The sequence below is a fragment of the Polypterus senegalus genome, chromosome 14 (assembly GCF_016835505.1).
Source record: "Polypterus senegalus isolate Bchr_013 chromosome 14, ASM1683550v1, whole genome shotgun sequence".
NCBI classification, from domain to species: domain Eukaryota; kingdom Metazoa; phylum Chordata; class Cladistia; order Polypteriformes; family Polypteridae; genus Polypterus; species Polypterus senegalus.
In genome coordinates this window covers 56,028,871-56,051,480 of record NC_053167.1, presented here as the reverse complement: position 1 = coordinate 56,051,480, position 22,610 = coordinate 56,028,871, and the positions used below count along the sequence as shown (strand labels likewise).

Sequence of the window (22,610 nt, the reverse complement as noted above, 5' to 3'; positions counted from 1 at the left end):
ATAAGAGATTTGGTGGAGATGCATTGAGTCAAGATCTGCTTTTCTGCAATTGTATATATTTGAACTAATCCAACTCCATCAATCTGAATGAATTAACATTAAGATGAGCATTGATTTCTGTGTCATTTGCTCTTCTTTTTTAAACTATAAAGTTTTCTTGTCGAACTATATAATCATATATAGTACCTCATGTAGAGAAAAAGAACAAATGAAAACAAAACCATACTGGTGTTACAGTTTGTCTATCTGGGGTTCTTGAAGATATTTGGGATTTTGTTTTAAAGAATTAGGAGGTATAGAGAGAGCCAATCTGTTCTAAACCAATTGTGAGCCATCTTCTCTTTGACCATTTCACACATGCATACAGTGCAACTGAATGAACTTCAGTATTCTCTTTTAATTATTACTGATATGTGAACAAATCTACCTCTGCATGCTGCGGAACTTCATCAGGAGTGATGCACTTATGCTCCTGATCAAAAAGGCAGCCCATCAACTGTGAATGCTACAAGTGGTGTATCCACTTAAACTAAGGTCGTAGCTCTTGTAGTAGGAGGAACATGGTATTGCCCTTCAAGCCTAAGTCACATAGTGGCATCTGGAGTAACAGAAAGCCGATGGGAGAGATGTAAAATCTTTCATTCAAATTTGAATACTGAAATTGAAAATCAAGTATATGGTGAACTCATATCTGCACATTACACCCCAGTGATCTAGAAGTCATCTAAGCAATCAGTATAGTCTTTTGATTTTTTAAATTTATACCTACTCTTTCATTACACAATGATTTGCTGTCAGTTTCCACTAAGCATATTACATGTAGCTCCTCTCAATTTTCTTCTTGGTGCAGTTTGGGGAAAGTACCCATCACATATTTGGGGAAAACCAGATTAAAATATCAACACTGAATATGCGGTAAGCACTTAAGAGACAATATTTGTCAGATACAAGTATCACAAGTTTGTAAAGGGTGGTAAGTTTGTTAAGTAGCAACCTATTACCTTTTCAAATAATAAAAATTGGAATGCGTTTTGCTACACTGATTTTTTAAAACTATCCCTTTATTCCACGATTGATCATGAACAGTAAAGGAATTAATTAAATATATAAATGTCCATTTTCTCATTTAATTAACAAGATTAGAAAAGCAGCTTAACACAATGAATTCTAAAAGAAAAGTGCGGACTATAAACCAGGGATAATATTCCCCAAGAATAGTTGCTCTTTGAATGGAATCGCAAACTAATTAAGTTTTTCAAAAGCAGTTAAACTGTGGTTCTTGAAATGACAAAAAATATTTTCACAGTTTACATCACCTAAAAGAGGAGGTCCTACCTGAATGAAGAATCCACAGGTTCTCGTTTCATGACAGTAAGCAAACGTGTTAAAAGGCCTTTTTTCCCTTCACATACCAGATTCCTGTTTAGGTAAACATGAAACATAAAACAAATTACACCCAAATGAAGGAATATGAGGTAAAATACGACATTTTTTTTAAATAATTGGTAATGATCAAACTAGAAATTAAAAAAAAAAAAACATTTGGTTTATAAAGTGGAAGATATTTGTAAAATGGTTCATAGAAGTTAAACTAAAAACTTTTAAAATGTATTCAGCATTAGCCTAAAAGATATAAACATGTCTCACCTATCTGTGTTCACAAGAGCCTCAACCTCGGGGATATTGGCTTTCAGAGATATTGCACTAAGCTCATTGAGCTCCTGTCTGTTTAACAGAAGGTACTTGTTTCTGAGGAGAAAAGTAATAGTTTACTTTATTAGTCAATTTTATAAACATGTTTCTCTTTATAAAGCACTGATTGGAATTGGAATGCTACATATTTACAGATACAATAAGCGTGTGAAGGTGACGCCAATTTCCTTAGATGGTCCACATAGAGATCCAACAGTGATTTTTTTGCCTTTCACAGAATCAATTTCTACTTGATGAAAAAATGTTCAATAGGGCTAATTTTGAGGAGTCATTCAAGGGAAAAATGAAAGTATATAATAATGGTAGGAAACCAACAGGCATTACAAAATTGTATATTTTATTAGTAAAAATTAAAAAATAAACATATAAAAATAAAAAAAGAAAAGCAATAGGATGCTATTAAATAAAAAGAAATCCCCAGTAAGTTGGAGAGCTATAAAGTAAACATGATTCTGGTGTAAAAACTACTATATATCACAAACAATAGCACACAGAACCAGAAAAAACTGAAGATCTTTATGAGTACAAATGAAAAATGAAGCACCAAATTGCTTTTCAATTTTGCAAGCCCATGCTAAAATATATTTGTTTAGCTGTGGTTTTTAAGGTGTGACAATGAAACACCTCAAATTTAAGACACTACTCAATTTTATGTTTTAGATACATTAACATTTACTACAAAAAGAAAATGCGCACAAGTTTTAATTTATTGAGGATAATATGAAACCATCACAGGGTGAGAATTAAGCGCACATCATCAATATATAGATACACACAATTTGATTATTAAGTGGCGCTTAAAGGTCGAAAAGGAGCTTTAAATGGTCGCCTCTTACCTGCTTGTTTGTGATCATGATTGACTAAATCTGGTAGCTTCTCTCTGTTGCCACAAAATGGCTCCTTCAACTGCACTAATTGTAGTGACCAATATACCATTACAGTGGAATGCAAACATTTGGGCACTTAAATTGTCTGTTACTGTGAATAGTTAAGTGAGCAGAAGATGAGGTGATCACCAAAAGGCATAAAGTTAAAGATCACCTTTCTTTTCAGCATTTTATGCAAAATTAGTGTATTGCTTTCGTTATGCACAATTGCACAGTGAAAAAAGAAATGGAGCACCATGTAAAGGCTGGGCACCACAAGATATCTGAGGTCTCAGATCTTCATTAGCTCATTAGAGCTATGGTTTGATCATCATTAGGAAATCCCAGGTTATGCAAATTGCAAAGTTGTATAAATTCTCTGACTCATCCTGAAAGAACTGCTCGTTGGATTGCTAGAAAGGCAAATAAACCCCCCAGTGTAACTGCAAAAGACCTTCTGTTGTTGCAGTCAGTGGCACATAGAACATGTCATTGGTAGAGGGAAGAATGGATTCAAATAAACACCAGCAAATTCTGAAGGAAACATCACACCATCTGCAAAAAAAGTTGAAGTTAAAAAGAAGATGGGCCCTACTACAAGATAATGATCTGAAACACACCTCAAAATCTACAATGGCATACCTCATGAGGTGCAATCTGATAGTTTTGCCATGGCACTCACAGTCTCCCAACCTAAACATCAAAAGAGCAGTACATGCAAGATGGCCCAAAGAATCTTGAAAAATTAGAGAAGCCTTTTGTATGGACGAATGGATGAAAATACCCCAAAGTAAGAACTGAAAGACTCTTAGCTGGATACAAAAAGTGTTTACAAGCTGTGATACTTGCCATAAGGGGTGTTATTAAGTACTGACTATGTCAGGTGCCAAAATTTTTTCTTCAGGCCCTTTTAATTTTTTTTGGTATTTTGTACCTGTGAATGATGGAAATAAAAATATAATCTTGTTTAAAATATTAAATAATGTGTCTTCTTTAACTTTATGCATTTTGGTGATTAGTTCATCTTATGCTCACTTAACTATTTACAATAACACATTTTAAGCCAGGGTGCACAAACTTTTGCATGCCACTGTACGAAGTATAACTGAATATAATACAGTCATTTGCTGATTTATGGTGGACTAAATTGAGGCAATGTGTACTTACAGCCAAGAGCCATAGGGAAAAAAATAGGGTAATGTTCTAGAAATTGCCAAAACTGGCTGCAGTGTTAAATCTTTCATTATTATTATTTCACACCATTGCAAGGGCCCTTTAAGGTTTGCTTTAATTGGTGTTGCTCTATGTTGTTAATTCTTTGGCACTCAGCCTGCATAGCCTTCTTTACAACAGTGTTTCTCAACGTTTATGGTCCAATGCCCCAGTTTTACTTTCTTGAACTTAATCGACCCACAAGCATGTATTGCAAACCAACCACTTGGTGAAACAAGCAATATCAGGGGTACTCCTTGATGAAGCAAGCACATTTATAAAGGGGAAACAAAGTGCCACGCTGCTGATAGCTTAGATGATCCACTGTGACCCACTCACAAAGTAAAAACAGCAATGCAGTGGGTTGAAAAATATTGCCTTATAACGACATGCGGACAACAGCCCATACCAGCAGTTAAAGTAAACCTACCGGTGACCCACACCAGATCCATAGAGCCTCAATTACAGTGATCTGTACAGTTTGTAACTACCATACAGCCAGTTTGACAAATGGGTTAAATGGCCAGTTCCAAATGGAGCCGCAAGTCAACGCATGACTGTACTTGCATTGCACATACTCAAAGTAACCACAAATCTGTAGCCACAGATATGTATCTCAACAAGTCAAATGTTTATGTCATAAGAACTGTACAACAGGTTTCACATGAAATGTGGTTTGTCACCATGTGCTTGCTGTGAAATCTATGGTGTTTCAGATAGAAATATACCAAGAGGACAAAAATTAGATGTTAGCCAGTTGTTCAAAAGTAAACTTTTCTCATTTAGCAAATATGCTTCTACTTTACACAGCTTTCTTTCAATGTCATTAAATATCTTTTCAGCAGGTGGCTAAATGCTTTGTACTATAAAAGATAGTGTTATTACATGCATTATGCAAGCACCAGAGGTCTGTAATCGAACACCCACAACTCAGCTAGTCTTAGAACTTATTGACTACAACTCCTACATGTAGGCTGACCTAAAACAAAAATCATCTTATTATAAATATGGGAATGAGCTGTGACAAACAGACATCGCTCTTTTATTTCTAAAATTGAATTAAAAATCTGGTAGTTATTTGCACCAGTTGCATATGTTACATTACTTACTCATGATGGTCACTGAAGCTCTGAAGCAGTCTAAGGAACTGAATTTTTAAGGAAATATCCTGGCATAAGACAAAATTAGAACTATTAAAAATAAAAAAAATAAAAAAACACATTTTTGTTCAAGAATGCAAATATAAAAATATACATTGAAGACATTACTTCTCAATATATAAAATACACACTAAGACACTGTACACCCAGGGCGGTAGAAGGTGAAAACCAGTCCTTCAGTTGATTACACATAAAACTATATCAACAATTTGGTTATACTGGAGGTAATAATGAGGAACCAGTGCACAGGCCAAAGAGAGGGATGACCCTTTTCTAAATTTTATATAATCACCTATATATCTGAGTCGTAGGTTGTTTTTTTAAGCATAGAAATATCCCAATTAATCTGGATAATTATATATACATAAGTATTTTGTATCAAAAACTTTTTTCTTTTAATGTATTAAAATAAACAATTCAAAATTCATAAATTCAACAAAAATAAAACACTTATTTTCAAGGCAACCAAACGTGTGAAAGGACAACAAATGCATCATTTCAGAGCTGGCAAGGTGACATTTTTAAATATTTACTGGTAAAAGAACCAACACCTTTATGATAACAAAGCAGAAATCAATCACTAATAAGGGACACATTTTAGTAGGTAGATCCTGAGATCAGGGTTACGGGGAAGCAAGGATGGCTATAATCAAAAGTTACCAGTTTGGCAGGATTTGCCCATAAAAGAGACCATAGTACAAAAATGCATACAATACTGTACATCAATAGAACAGCAATGCTCTCTGGTCATATATTGATCGATGAGTTTTGACATGTTATAGCTTTTTCTTTACATATTCATACTTCTGTACAGTTTTAATTTAGAGAGACATGTGCAACAGAGCAGTGCCAAAAAGAGTATAACTAGGTTAATCTGTTGAAAAGGTTTCTTTCATTATAAAAAAACAACTATTTTCTAACTTTCTTAGTATGTTTAAAGAATTCATACAACATACTGGATCTTTTAGATATGCTTGAAAGAAACATCAGCAATATATAGAGTATATATAGAAGCAAAGGTCTGTGAAATGGTTTGAATGTTTGCAGCTAGAAATCCACAAAGGGAGAAGATGAGTTACCTAGGCTTTCAATCCCTCCCAGGACTCATTATCAGAGGAAAATGATTAGACATACAGGACTCAAAGGCAATATATAGTGAGTGAGGAGGGGGAGGTAGGTAGGTGTAAGGGGGGGTTTAATAAGATGGGGTTCGGAGGGCATTAATTAATCCACCCCTTCCTCATTTGCCTTTGACTCCTGTTTGTCTAATCATTTTCCTCTGATGACTCCTAGTAGGGGTTGAAAGATTAGGAATAAAAAACTATTTTAAGATAATGTGACTCATCTTCTCTCTTTGTGGATTTCTAACTACAGATATAGATAAATATAGCACAATTTTTCAAGAGAAGAGCTTAAATCAATTCCCATATTAAGAATAGAGATAGTTGACTGGTATAGCAGAACACTAACTGTAGACAAAGATATAAACACCTACATTAGTCACATTTGATCTTGAGTTGTGTGGTTTTAGTTTTTGCAAACTTTTAAGACTTGGCTCTTACCGGACTGCAATCACAGCTTTGATTTTGTCCATGCAAGACATGGTTTGTCTGTTTTCTCCAGATAAGCTTTTCAAAGAGACTATTCAGGCCAGGAATAAGCTTAAACTCAGCAAGCATTTTGTGAACCTATAAGAAATAAAATAAAAAATTGCATAATAGCAAGCAACTTTGTGGAATGACTAAGCAATTTGCTTTTACAAATATAGTACAGCTCACAAGATTGTCAGGTGCATAAATTAACGTACAAGTTATAATGTCATAACCTAATTAATGGTATATGAAACTTTTGTTATTTCTACATGTGTACAGCATTCTTTGCTTTTAAATATAAAAATCTGAAGTTCATACACAAAAACAAACTAGTATTGTCAATGAACATAACAGAGCCAGAGATTAAAATATTGATGTATGCTATACTATTACTGTATGTATGTTTAAAGCTCAACTAAAAACTACTATATTTATAAACAATCTATTTAGTAAGAAAGGATTAATTTACTGATTTATGCATAACTCAGATAAGATTAATATAAATGTTTAATATTAAAATCTTTACTAAATATATATTAAAATGAGATTTTTTTTCAATTGTGAAGTGTGCATAAACTGAAAATCATGGATGGCTTTGTCTACATATTCCAATAATAATGGAAGTTTATCCAAAAAATGTAACAATTAACACTTATTATAATACGACTTTATAAAGAGTATTAAAGACAGTATGCAGATGATACCATTGCATAGTTTTAGTAAATTAAGCTGCTTTGTTTGTTTGTTTGTTTTTTTTTAAAGATTTTAAGAGAGACCTACACCACTAAGGCATTAAGAAATGAAAATATATCTTTTGCATTTTTTTAATTGGGCTGAAGTGCATCATATGGATATGGTGTCAGTAAGTTGCAAGAACTATATGACTAGTTGGTGTTATTTCTATTGCTCATTGTTATTAGAACACAAAAACTAACTAGATTTTAAATATTAAAATGTAAATATAATTTTACATTTTAATTCTAGCCTCAAAGTTGATTATTTTAGATTTAGGTGCTCCTTTTTGCATGTTAAAGCATGTACTCCACTCTACAACATTACAGGATGAGTCTAGCGATTTTGCCATAGGTAATCTGGTTCTTGCTGGGCAGTTAAAGAATTAAAGTTCCCTCACTACATTACCTATTTTAAGAACAAACTCCATGTGTAGACGAGTAGACTTCCACTGTTTGGGTCTACTAAAGGCACAGTAATGTCATGTAAGGACAGTTTAAAAGAACATAAACAATTCTGGCATGATAAGGTCAAATGTAATTTAATGAATATGTTTAATTCCACTTACAAACAAAATCATATACTACTTGCAAATACACAATTATTGTATGTAGGCGATTAATATTTTCTTCTCCACCATGCTCGACTGCTACTACATGCTTGTATGTTTACTTCATAAAATTCTCTGAATGGCACAGGTATCTAATAAACTATAAGAGAGTTTGGTTGTGCAAAAAAAAAAAAAAAACACAATTCTGTTTAGTGAAGAGGGAAAATAAGAAACAGAAAGGAAGGCAGTCCTTGAATGTAACAAGCATCACAAGATGGCACAGCTACAGTAAATAAAAATCACCTATGACTCACAAGCAGCCCAAAATTTGGAAGATGTGAAGGAAGAATCTTTTGAGGTTTCAGTGCTAAACTGCATTACACTCACTTAGATAATGCAGAACAACTAGAAACAATTTAGAAAAGCTTTGAGGCTATGTCACATTACATAACGTTTCCAGCGAATTTCAGTTGTCTTCATTTACATAATCTTTCTGAGTTGGAGAGAACACACTTCTGTAAAGCCATTTGCATGGCCTGACATACCCAGCAACTCACTCCAACTAGTCTTCAACTTGCTGAGATAAAATCTAACAAGTTGGATTTTGTGTTTAGTTGTTAGGGGATGTGCTCTGTGTGCATGAGAGCTGACAACCAACAAATATTCATTCAGAAATGCAATGCATATAATGCAGTGATGAGGAATATGGAACATGTGGGCTTTAGACCTCACAAACAGAGGAGAAGCTCATCAGTCTGATATCTCATGTTTTACGTAACACAACAGACTTGAAAAATTAAGGAGAAAAAAGGTGATGGTGGGGTAGGGGGTTCGGGTGTTAAGAGACTGCAGTTGAACTTGCTGCAGCTTTTAACCCATCATACAGAACAGCTCCATCAATCATTTAAATCAACATGGTCAACCAATGAAATCAGACACTACAATGGGTAATTCTGAAATACCCACTGACTAGATCGCTTAATGTGACATCACTTTTACAAGGATCAATAAAAGATCATGGGTCCAAAAACTAGCTGCTTATAAAAAGGGAGAATTTTTTTTGCCAACTTGAAGCAAAAAATTCTACTTTTGTTATCAATTTTAGGATTTACAGATGACAGAAACAGAACTAATGAAAGCATATGAAGATAAGCAATAACACACAAATACTTCAGAAAGCGGAATAATTTTCTCTTATAAGATATCATGAATTTATTTAAAAGGCAAACAATTTTTTAACAGATATATTTATTACTAAATATCCAAGAAATAACTTTTAACTCTCTCCTACATACAAGATTAAAAGTACAGTAAATCGAAAACATTTCTCTAGCTCTTACAAATATTCCACTTGGCACCAGTTTTGTCATCAGTACATTATCAAATTGTTTCACTTATTCTTTAAAGTAAGATTAACTGCATCTTCTACAGTGTGGATTGATGATGTTATAGTCTGAATACAAAAACGAAAAGGTTCCTCATCCTAGAATCTTGGATAAAGCTGTGTGCAACTCTTTGGGACATTATATTTGAACACCAAAAATATTACTAGGCACTTTTATCCTCTTGGAAAACAGAACTGTCCGTCTCTAAATACATTCACTAAGTCAGTGCAAACAAAAACCTGCATACTTTAAGAAAACAAATGCAGCCTAAATGAAAATCATAAATTAGACAATTTGGCTGCATTTCCAGTTCTCTTCCTGAAAACAGTTAGGGCTTCAGGGAAGAAAAAAAAAAAAAAGACTATATACTGTAGTTGGTGATTCATGTACTACCTGATGTACACACCTGTATTTGAAAACACTGTACATGCCCATAATATAATCTGCACTAGTTTCCAGGTCATTGATTACAATTTGCTTATTATTACTCTTCCAATTGATTTTGAAGGTCACATCGCTGAAGAAAGCCAACAGTTAACAGAACATGAGCACTAAAAGCTGTGCCTTTCTGCTTAGAGTCAGGTGGATGGTTTCAGACTTTTTTTTTTTGGTCAAATGGAAACCCTCTGTATGTTTATATTGTGTTTGCAAAAACTGAAAAGCTGCATATTTTACTTTTATGTGCTTCTAAAAACAAAATTAATATTTTACATTTAAACATTTGTGTCAGGTTCACTGACACCCATGTGTATGCTCATTTGGATATGCAGGGGTGAATATTTGTTGTTTGTGAATATATGCTTAACTAACAATACTAAACGTTTAGCTCTATAAAATGGTGGGTTTCGTACTTTAAACTGTACTACCAATTCACCTTGTAAGCTCTACTTTAGAGGTTATGCAAACATCAAGAAAGATACCTAGAAGAGACTGTGAGGACCAGTCTATCGTATCTAGACAAGAGTCATGTTTCTTTCCATTAAAATGGAGGCCAGCTGTCTGCTGGCGTGTAGATTGTAGTTTCTCCACGGGTAGGAATTAAAACAACTTGGGACCCTATAGAGTCGATTTCAAAACTGACCAACATAGTAGTTTTGCAGGCTTTTTATTCAGTGTTGCTAAAAAAGGAGGAAGAGTTAAGTCTTCGGATGGATTTCTACATTTACCTGCCTGCAGAATCTCCTCTGCATATTGAGGTAGTCTGGTCCACTAATAAGGAATGAGAATAAATAAATATTTGTGTGCGTGTGTGTGTGTGTGTGTATATATATATATATATATATATATATATATATATATATATATATATATATATATATATATATATATATATATATATATATATATATATATATATATATATATATATATGTGTTTTTTTTTTTTAAATATGCTCACAGGTACTAAAACAAAAAAAAACTTAATTTAACTCACCTGGTTTCTCTGGCGACCCATTAGCAAAACACAGAGAACATACAACACTTCCACCTTGTACATTATTTCATGAACGATTTTCATGGATTGTGGGAGGCGTCTGTTCATCAAGGTACTTTCATCTACTGTTTCTGTAACAACAACAAAGATAATTTAACTTTCAATCAATATTAATACTTTCATGATATGACAGTAACTTTACGGTGAATTGGAGGGAAAGGCAATTGTCAATCTGATCAGGATAATTCACCATTGTAAACATTTATTAAAACACTTTGCACAAAAGATAAGAAATTGTGAATTACATTTTTCCATCAATGATCTTTTTTTTTTGTTTTTACCCGCTTAGGCCAGTTCAAGATAGCAAAGCACTGGCAACCATTCCAGGCAGAATCTCCTGCAATTCAGGAATCTTTCAAAAATGCATCAAAAGCAGTGCAAAATAAATGTCCCTGAAATTCATGCACATTCTATCTCATTAATTCAACCTTCTTTATTCAAGGTTAAAGATTTAGATTTGTCAATTTGCCTCTTGATCGGGCTACAGGTTTGCTTCTTTCTTTTTGCACAGCAAGCATATCAAGGGGCTTTTGTGATTAGGTAGATGGCTTTGGTTCAAATCCAGCAGTATGTTTGGGCTTCGGATTTGTTTTTATTTTGCACTGTTAATTTTCAAACCAAACTTCTCTTGCTTATGCATCCAGTGACAAAAACAAAATTGTGTGCTCAAGTTGCATGACAATTACAATCCCCCAGAAAAAAGGATGATGTGTAAACCTTTCACACATTAAAATACAAAGGTACAGTGACTCAAATTACAGAATATGATGTTAGTTTTCAATCAACTGTAAATTAACAAAAGCATAAAAGTTAATGCAGTGTGCATACATGTTTTTACACATTCATGCCAGTGTGCACCAATCCATTATTCAATAATTCAATTTAAGAAAAAGGAATATATAAACATAACAGAGCAAGTCAGTGCATGTCTCAAGTAATGTTTTAATTGAACATCTGTATTTGTGTATTTAAAAGGCTTTCTTACTCTTGCCTTTATCTTTATATAATAGTCATTTCTCAGGAATGAGGTACAAAAAAATAAAAATAAAGTACAGCCGGTGAACTGGAAACTATGTGCTTCATATCCCATCAAATCATGTAAAAATTACATATATGGTACATTTGTTAAATTTAAAAACTTAAGTGGATCAGACATTGCTTAATATTTGATAGTTCGGTGCTGGCAGCAGGTCTGCCTTTCTTTTTTCTTTCCTAATCTTATTTCTCAGAGTTTACTTTGATGTTAAATGTATCTCAGAGAAGTCCGCATATTCATTATTTTTTTTTTATCTTCATGATTTTGAATTAAACTCCTAATCATGGATTACATATAGTAAAGTATATCTGTTTCAAAAGATTGTACCTGAAAACTTGTATCTACTAGACAACCATTTAGTGAATGTGACCGCTATTTTCAATTCAGTAACTTCTTTAAATAGTTGTGTAACTACAAAAGGATGCAAAGAAGATATTCAAAACTGAAAAAACTGTGGAAGGGGCAACCTCCCAAACTGATTTTTATTATAGGAAAACCTATAGCCCACCTTTATATACAGGGTGGAGGTATACCTGGAACTTTCTACAGCAACATTTATTTGCAAAAATTTGTTGTACAGAAGTACACATATCACTCTTCTACCACAATATATAAACAGTTGACATCTTGGAAGAGAATATATTAACAAAGAGATGATTTTTAAAGGATGATATAATGTTGATTGCATGGTATTTTTCCATTGTACACAAAATCACTATCAAATATTAACTGAATTTCTACATTAATATTATATTCTCAAATATTGTTTTCAATCCTAATTTAGACTCTACCAATTAGTTTACCTGTCAAAAACATCCATTTAACCTTTAGGGTTGCTTTGAGGTGCAATTCTGTCCTTTACAGAGTCATACATCTTTAGTTGACTACAGCCAGTAATCTATGTACTGTATACAGCTGTATTTAAATTTGTCACAATTGGATCATTAAAAAGGTCCTGGGGCTAATAGTAAGGAGCGTTTTCACACCCTTCGGGATACCTGTTAGGTACCTAGAGTACAAATCAGTCAATAATGAGAATCTTGCTATACCCTCTGTGACAGCATAAGGCAAGATGTGTTTGTAATAGAGGATAGCCCTCTGATTTCAAATGGTTAATATTCATTTTACTTCATTGAACAATTCAGAATTTGAGACAGAAGCACTGGTAGAACTTTTAGACCATCATAAGTCTACATCAAGCTGCTGAATATTTTACATCATTTTGTCAGAAGTAGCAAGCCCAATCAGTTGAAGAGAGTTACCTGCTGCATTAGTGTACATTAAATGACTCAGCACTACACCAGCATTTGTTAGATCTTGTAAGCCGACTATTATAATTTACAGTCTAATGTTACTGCGCGTTCTATTTTTTTTCAATCCTATAATTAGTTTGGCATGAAAACAAAGGGCTAAAAATGTCAGTGACATAAGATAGTAGATCAGGTAGTTCATGACATATCATTCGTTATAATCCCTATGCTGAAATCCAGTCAAGATTATAAACACCCCATTTGTTGTTACACAGTGGGAATTTTTTTTTTAACAAATTATTTGAACAAAACCAAACACAAAGTCACTAGGAACCTGAATGACTTAATTGGCAGATCTTAAACTTGACTTGGCTAGGTGTATGTGTATGTAAGTAGAAATGGGCCCTAAAATGGATTCACACACCATCCAGAACAAGCTCTTGCTTTGTGCCTAACGCCACCAGGATAACTCAGCCCAACAAACATAAATTTCCCAAATCTAATCAAATTTAAGTTAATTGTCAATTAAGCAAAATGTTTAATTCAGGGTAAATCGAGTTAGACTGAAAAAACTGTGAGGCTGAAAAAAAAATATATATCTTCTTTTGCAATATAAAATTCAGTTTCATATATATTTAGAGAGCAAAAAATGAATAAAGTAACTTGCAAAAGAAGCTCAGTTGGTTAAGCTGTTATCCTTTATGTACACTGACAGACTAGATGTAGTATATTTCAGTTAATGGCCGTAAAAAGAAAAATCACAATCTTTATTACAGTAGTATTCAAGCCCTTTCAAAGTTGTCAAACGTTGCTGAATTACAAATGACCCTTAGATATCTTGTTTGTACCTCTGTTTTTTACTGCAAACTCATATACTCAAAAAATAAAATAAAGCCAAACCTAGTTCTTTGTCAACAAAGGTCTTCAATAAATTAAAAAGCTGAAATGTGACTTGCATTAGTATTAACTGCCTAAGCTCCAACACTAAAGCCAGGAACATGGTAAAATTCAAGTAAAGACTGATTCCAGTTCTGTTTTCATTATTATTTTTTTTATTTTTTATATATTTTTTTTATCATTTTTTGACAATTACTAGAATCAAATATGAAGTTGTGGTTCAGTTGCTTTTTGCTTCATATGTGGAACCAATGAAAACATGGAAAACACCTAACTGAAGTCATGGAGTCCTGCTTCATAAAAAAGTATTTGTTTTATTCATTATATTTTGGATGTAGTTGCTAATTTGTTTAGATTTTTTCCTGCATTATTTATTTTGTTTGCAAAAATGGAACAATGCAAACTGTTAGAATGCACTCAATATGATCTGGAATTTTTGTTTTTAAGTACAATGTGAGGGCCAATATCAAAATAGTTAAACTCAAACAACAGGTAAATAATCTATTTTATTAGAGGTTATCAATGTATCAGTCTATCTGTAAGTAATATCTGCCTTTATAGCCCTAAAATCTAATGAAAAAATATTTGAAACCAGGCCGTCAGCCAAATTCTGGTTTCTTTTTTCTTGTGACAGAGGTTTCCACATCAAACAAATTAACCTAATAGGTTTATAATTCCTTACCACTGACTTCTGCCTTTGCACCACTGAAGTCAATGTCACATTTTTCTGGATGAAATCTCCAGTCAATTTAGTCACAAAGTGAATCTAAAGGAAAGGTATTAAAATGAAGTCAGTGATAGAGTTGCAAAAATGCACTAATTAGGTAAAAAAAATATCAAAAGTGTTAGGATACCATTCTGAGTAATGCTGGTTCAATAATAAATGAAAGCAGGCTGCACACTGTTTAGGAAAACCTCCATGAACTCTTGCAAGGAAGCCAAGTTAGAGGCTAAACCATCCCTTTCAAGGAGCTACAGTGTGCATAAAGCCGACATTAAAAGAAAGTGTATCAGTTAACAACACTAAGAGATCATTAATAATGCTGAACTAACATTTACATGATGGTGGGAAGAAATAAAATCATTACTTGATCAGAAACATTTCAAGGCCAATGTGGTGTTTGTCAGAAAGCATGAGGTTGCTACAGAACTGTAGTCAAATGAAATCAAGACCAGTCTTTCTGAACAAAACCCAAACCTTAAGTGTAGTGTTACTGCAATAAGCACAGGCTGAGAAATTCTACCCCCTAAAGAGAAGTAGGGTGGTAACTGGATTATGCCATGGAAACGCTCCTCATCAGCAAGAACCAAATTGTTAAAAGTTGAAAAAAAGTAAATGGGTAATGCATCATAAAATTTTAAAAGGAAACCTTTTCGGAGTGTGGGAGAAGTGTCCCATTTCACTGGACTATTACTTCAAGTACAGAGGCATATCAACATTGGAGTGGATCAGAAATGAAAAAGTCAGCCTCTGAACTTTGATAAACAGACAATGTAGCTACTAAAATGATAACGCACAACTGCAGTCTTAGATACTTGCATTGTATTAAAGAAACCCCTTCAGCAGGAAAAGACAAAAATCATTCCAAACTAGTGTTGGATTGGTACTAAAATATTGACTTTGGTATTGATGCCAGTTTTTGGACCTGGTTCTGAAATGGATCCAAAGCAAATAGATGGCTCCAAAACCCCACTATAGTACTCCAATCATCATGGTGCCTTTATCATTGAAGCAATTAGGGATGGGGGCAGCCCTGCCATAAAGACTTGATTACATCAAAACAATAAGGCTGGGTCAGGTCCCCCATAAAGTTTGGGGTTTCATTAAGTGAAGTCTAGAGAACAAACATTTTTACAGGCATATACAGTGCATCCGGAAAGTATTCACAGCACATCACTTTTTCCACATTTTGTTATGTTACAGCCTTATTCCAAAATGGATTAAATTCATTTTTTTCCTCAGAATTCTACACACAACACCCAATAATGACAACATGAAAAAAGTTTACTTGAGGTTTTTGCAAATTTATTAAAAATAAAAAAATTGAGAAATCACATGTACATAAGTATTCACAGCCTTTGCTCAATACTTTGTTGATTAACCTTTGGCAGCAATTACAGCCTCAAGTCTTTTTGAATATGATGCCACAAGCTTGACACACCTATCCTTGACCAGTTTCGCCAATTCCTCTTTGCAGCACCTCTAAAGCTCCTTTAGGTTGGATGGGAAGCATCGGTACACAGCCATTTTAAGATCTCTCCAGATATGTTCAATCGGATTCAAGTCTGGGCTCTGGCTGGGCCACTCAAGGACATTCACAGAGTTGACCTGAAGCCACTCCTTTGATATCTTGGCTGTGTGCTTAAGGTTGTTGTCCTGCTGAAAGATGAACCGTCACCCCAGTCTGAGGTCAAGAGCGCTCTGGAGCAGGTTTTCATCCAGGATGTCTCTGTACATTGCTGCAGTCATCTTTCCCTTTATCCTGACTAGTCTCCCAGTTCCTGCCGCTGAAAAAAGATCCCCACAGCATGATGCTGCCACCACCATGCTTCACTGTAGGGATGGTATTGGCCTGGTGATGAGCGGTACCTGGTTTCCTCCCAACGTGACGCCTGGCATTCACACCAAAGAGTTTAATCTTTGTCTCATCAGACAAGAGAATTTTGCTTCTCATGGTCTGAGAGTCCTTCGGGTGCAAACTCCAGGCAAGGTGCCATGTGCCTTTTACTAAGGAGTGGCTTCCGTCTGGCCACTCTACCATACAGGCCTGATTGGTGGATTGCTGCAGAGATGGTTGTCCTTCTGGAAGGCTCTCCTCTCTCCACAGAGGACCTCTGGAGCTCTGACAGAGTGACCATCGGGTTCTTGGTCACCTCCCTGACTAAAGCCCTTCTCCCCCAATCGCTCAGTTTAGATGGCTGGCCAGCTCTAGGAAGAGTTCTGGGGCCTCATGTATAAACGGTCCGTACGCACAGAAATGTTGCCTAAGAACTTTTCCACGTTCAAATCGCGATGTATAAAACCTACACTTGGCGTAAAGCCACGCACATTTCCACGGTACCTCATACCTTGTTGTACGCAAGTTCTCCGCTGGGTGCCGCCAGTCTGCAAAACAGTGCTACTGTTCCTGTGTGGTTACACCTTATTTTCCTGACGTGGCTTTATAAATACACCGAAACTAACCGCATATTGTTTATTAGTGTAATGCATCTGATTGTAATTAACTTGTAACAATATAATGGTAGAGGGAACAGCCATAGTATTCCAAATACCATAACTGCTTTAGCGTTGTTACTCTCACTTCTTCTTCTTCTTCTTCTTTCAGCTCCTCTTGTTAGGAGTTGCCACAGCAGATCATCTTTTTCAATATTTCTCTCACTGCACCACTCAGAGTATTTATATCACTGTATCTGAGTGTGAATCACAGCAGCAGCTGATCGGAAAGGGAATTATCGGTATACAGCTTCAAGGACACGCTGTCTCAGCCACTGCAAAATGTTTTAAAGCCTTTCCTGTACGGACCTCGCGGTTCAGAAACAGAAACGATATCATTTATAAGGTGAAATTCAGCAAAATATGTTTATTAAATTATACAGATAAAACTTTAACTTCATTTAAATAATCTATATTCTTCACTGGGAGTGTCGTTAAGGATAGAATAATTAAACATGTACTACGAAGATATTTCAATGTTTTTTAAACGTTTTGAAGAATCGGCGCTAAGCTTACAAATGGCTTAACGTCTATTACAGCGCTGATTGTATGGCGATCGGTTACTTGGGAAAGAAAAGCACTGACTGCAGTGACGGCTACGCCAATATATATTGAATATAAAACAGAAAGAAAATAACAACACAGCTAAAAACACAGCGACAAATTTCGCAAAAGTTAAATGCTTGTGTCATGAGCACGAGGCGGCTATGCAGCCATCCACTGTGCATAAGCTACCTTACTGACGGGCCACTGATTCTTCCTCTGCCCAGTGCCACCACAAACCTAGAGCCGCCCCTGATTGTACTGCTGCAATAAATTATTTCATCGAAGTGAAACACATGTTTAATAACGTGCTTTAACTCCTATCATCATGAAAATGATATCACGTATACATCTCAGTATTTTAGTTATTCAGAGAACTGTAATATTACGAATGTAATGGATTCTGTGTCCAGTTGGAGGAAGAGAGCCGGTTTAAAAGCAAGTAGTGATTCACACACATAGAGCACATAGAAGATCAAATACAAAACAAAGCATTTAACGTGCTACTTTAATTACGATGTGATTTGAGAAACTGGTTAATTAAACGATTTTAAGATGAAGTTTATGATGTTCTACTTTAATGACAAAATAAACTACGTGATTAAAGTGGAAATGTCGAGATTGAAGTTGACATTTCGTGCTTTTTCCTCACTGTGTGCCTTTTTTCTCTGTACCCTAATAAGCTTTCATATGACACTCAGACAGTGGGCTTACAACTCGGCTTTTCACGGCGACTTTGATATGTGACTTCTTTTTTATTTCCGGCACTGTGCGATTTGTGAATGTGAGCTTTCAAGTTTCTCCAACACGCTATGTCACTCGATCAACTTCCTTTTGTTGATTATACCACGGTTTATTTGAACAAATAGTATGTTTTTCCTTTGCCTCCACTTGGTATTCGCTGAAATTCTTATATTTTCCCCGTGCTTTTCCCATTGTCTTTTCACAGAAGGCTGCGCTTAAGGGCAATTTATATTGATTTGCATATTCAAATAGGCGTAATTCTGGGAGGATTTGGGGCGTTACATAATGCGCGTGCACGAGCGTTAGTTTTCACGCTGGTCGGGATTTATATAGCGGAAGAACGTGGAAGTTGGAGTACGCACAGATTCCTGCATCTGGATTTTTCTGTGCGTAAGCACATTTCAGCTTTTGTGCTTACGCCATGTTATAGTGCGAGTTCTACGCACGGCGTTATACATGAGGCCCCTGATGGTTTCGAACTTCTTCCACTTACGGATGATGGAGGCCACTGTGCTTATTGGGACCTTCAAAGCAGTAGAAAGTTTTCTGTAACCTTCCCCAGATTTGTGCCTCGAGACAATCCTGTCTTGGAGGTCTACAGACAATTCTCCTTTGACTTCATGCTTGGTTTGTGCTCTGACATGAACTGTCAACTGTGGGACCTTATATAGACAGGCGTGTGCCTTTCCAAATCATGTCCAAACAACTGAATTTACCACAGGTGGACTCTCAGAAACATCTCAAGGATGATCAGGGGAAACAGGATGCACCTGAGCTCAATTTTGAGCTTCATGGCAAAGGCTGTGAATACTTACAGTATGTACATGTGCTTTCTCAATTTTTTTATTTTTAATGAATTTGCAAAAATCTCAAGTAAACTTTTTTCACATTGTCATTATAGGGTGTTGTGTGTAGAATTCTGAGGAAAAAAATGAATTTAATCCATTTTGGAATAAGGCTGTACATAACAAAATGCGGAAAAGTGATGCGCTAAGAATACTTTGCGAATGCACTGTATTACCAAATGTCAAGAAATAGGGGGAATTATTAGGGAATGAGTGGAAAACTGACAACTTCCAGTAGTGAAATGTTGAAAATCTGAGTTTTTCAGGACTTTTCTAGTTCTAGTATACCGCACAACACTAGTCCTAACTATTTTGCAGAACTGGTAGACAAGTAATCCTTAAAAGTAGATTCTGTGGGAAAAAGTTTGCCCAAACAAAAATTCATGTGTATAGTCTGAATATGGATGCAAATATCATATTTCAGTTTTTGCCAAAAACTATATTTTGTATTTAAAAATTTCTTCTTGAACCTCTGAATTTGCAATATAAAGACAGATTACAATAATATGTCTAGGAAGCATGTGGAATGCAGAAAAATATCAACTCTTTTAAAAGGACTGAATACTTGCGGAAGACTGTAAATGTGTATGGTCTTAAAGGACACATCTTTAACAGATTATGCATACTGTGTGTTGTGTGTTATCATTGCTACAGTGACTTGTATTAAATTGCAGCACCTGCCGTTCACTTAATTTTATGAATAATGAATGTATCAAGGTGAAATTCATCTGTTAATTCTGCATCTAGACACTGCAATTTTTTTTTGGTATTTAACAAAAATGTTGAATATTCATTAAGGTACAGCTTTCTTTATTTACAGTAAATACTGATTTGTTAGAAAAATGAATTATGTGCTTGAATGGTCACTAGCCTTAACAGTGAAGAGTTAAGTAACGTGAAGTTTCCATTACTTATCAATCACACATCTCAAACTCCCAAATGTGCCAATACCTGACAATCTCTCATTTGTTTAATAAATAAACAATGATTAAAACAGCCCTTTACAGTCAAGATTAAACCTGCACTAAAACACAGGACAAAGTTAATACCAGCATAACACTAGCTCACGTGTACAAAGAAAAAGTCACAGGCATTTTACATTCACTTGTCTATTCACTTGTATTATGTGGCACATTCACTCATTTTCCTATACAGTAAAACATTCTAAAGCTTGAAGCCATAAAAATAAAAAGAATGTAAGAAATACAGAATATGACAGTCACTGGTCATTGAGTAATATATGGGGTCCTCAGACACAATCCCCTTATTAAGAACACCAACAGTTTGAGAGAATTTCGTTGTACAACGTAAAAATTTGGCAATAATAAACAGTGCCATTAAAAACAAACATGAAAATTTTAAGAAGAGCACTATACACATATGCATTTCGAAATGCTCGTACTTGCACTAACAAAGTCCAGTAGCATGCAGTAGCATCATTTTTGTGAGCATAGAAACATCTTCAGATATAATTGTTTAAGAAGTGAGAAGCTACACATTGCATCTGTTGAAGTTAGTTTAATTATTGCCAGTTGACATACAGTACAGGCCAAAAGTTTGGACACACCTCCTCATTCAATGTGTTTTCTTTATTTTCATGACCATTTACAGCACTCCATCACTCTCCTTCTTGGTCAAATAGCCCTTACACAGACTGGAGGTGTGTTTGGGGTCATTGTCCTGTTGAAAAATAAATGATCGTCCAACTAGCCTGACTTCTGCACAACACAACTGCTGGTCCCAACCCCATTGATAAAGCAAGAAATTCCACTAAATAACCCTGATAAGGCACACGTGTGAAGTGAAAACCATTTCAGGTGACCACCTGTTGAAGCTCATCGAGAGAATGCCAAGAGTGTGCAAAGCAGTAATCAGAGCAAAGGGTTGCTATTTTGAAGAAACTAGAATATAAAACATGTTTTCAGTTATTTCACCTTTTTTTGTTAAGTACATAACTCCACATGTGTTCATTCATAGTTTTGATGCCTTCACTGAGAATCTACAAATGTAAATGGTCATGAAAATAAAGAAAATACATTGAATGAGGAGGTGTGTCCAAACTTTTGGCCTGTACTGTGTGTGTATATATATATATATATATATATATATATATATATATATATATATATATATATATTAATCACTGTAATAATGATCAAATTATTGGCTTTTAAGTATCTGCTTATTTAAATTCAAACTACAACCTTTTTTGGTCAGGAAGAGAGTCTGTATGTGTATATCCATATACATACAGAGTGTGTGTGTGTGTGTGTGTGTATTATATATGCGCACATATATATTATATACTAGGGGTCGTATTAGCAAGTCTACGTTACGCGCCAGTCATGTGACTTCATTTCCTACGCATCCATCCCGCGGTCGCTGCTCTTGTGGCTGCTCGAGATATTGCACCATAAATAAGGATAGTATCAAATTATATATAAGAATAATATACACACACACACAGATACTGCAACATGTTAAAATTATTATTGTTTATATACTGTAAATATTGATTTGTGTGTATACTATGAAGTATGTGCTTGAAAGGTTGTTAGCTTTAAAAACAGCTTTGATAAACAGAGTAATGTGAAGTATCCACTACATATTAATCACACATCTCCAATTACTAAATGTGCCAAATTTGAATAGATCACAGAATGTGCATGCTTGTGCAATGATTGCTAAAGCTTTACAAATAAGGACTAGTGAGAAGTCATGAAAATTGAACACATTTCAACAAATAGAGACAAGAGTTTCATGGCCAGATATGAGGATTGTTTGCATCTCTCGGACTGACCCAGACAACGTGACTACAGATCCGCATTGTATTGAAAAAACTCATCAAAAACTTCAAAAGACTCTGTTGGACAGTTATGTTATCAAAAGATCTCGACTACACATTGTTCTTCTCTTGCTAAATGGGTTTTAGCCTGGAGAGGGCTATTAATTTATTACATCTAAGATGTCCCACTTAAAAGGTTTTCCAATGTTGTACCTGTCCTAGTGTCTTTATAAACACAGGGAATTCCAGTTTCTGTATTACATCTTGCCTGAAGAATATTTTTAGTTAGCCATTAAAAAGTGTCACTTTGCTTGACTTCTCACTACATCCATAATGGCTAACTTGGTGTAGCACCCTATTACTACAAATAAGTAAAATATTGTATTTATAGATCTTTCAACAAACATGATTCGATCTTTTTCCCCCCCACAAAACACACTAAAAAAAGGAAAGCCTTAGCGCCCTTATTTCCAAGAAAAAACAATTTTAATATTATGTAAGCAGAATCATGCAATATAGAGAGAATTACTCCAACCCCACAAACTTTGTCCCACTTGCTTGAATTGATGGATGGAGTTAAGGAAATCACGCA

At 34.9% G+C, this 22,610-nt stretch overlaps 1 protein-coding gene across 1 annotated transcript in view; it reads right to left on the bottom strand.

Moving 5' to 3' along the window:
* LOC120515268 (short transient receptor potential channel 4-associated protein-like) overlaps positions 1-22,610 on the bottom strand; it is an 87,735-nt gene that overhangs the window by 23,348 nt on the left and 41,777 nt on the right. Inside the window, exons 9-13 of the mRNA XM_039736116.1 lie at positions 10,645-10,775; positions 6,514-6,639; positions 4,901-4,959; positions 1,648-1,749; positions 1,336-1,419 (exon numbers count right to left, since the gene is read on the bottom strand). Coding sequence (XP_039592050.1) covers positions 1,336-1,419; positions 1,648-1,749; positions 4,901-4,959; positions 6,514-6,639; positions 10,645-10,775 — 502 coding nt within the window. The remainder of the gene's footprint in view (positions 1-1,335; positions 1,420-1,647; positions 1,750-4,900; positions 4,960-6,513; positions 6,640-10,644; positions 10,776-22,610) is intronic.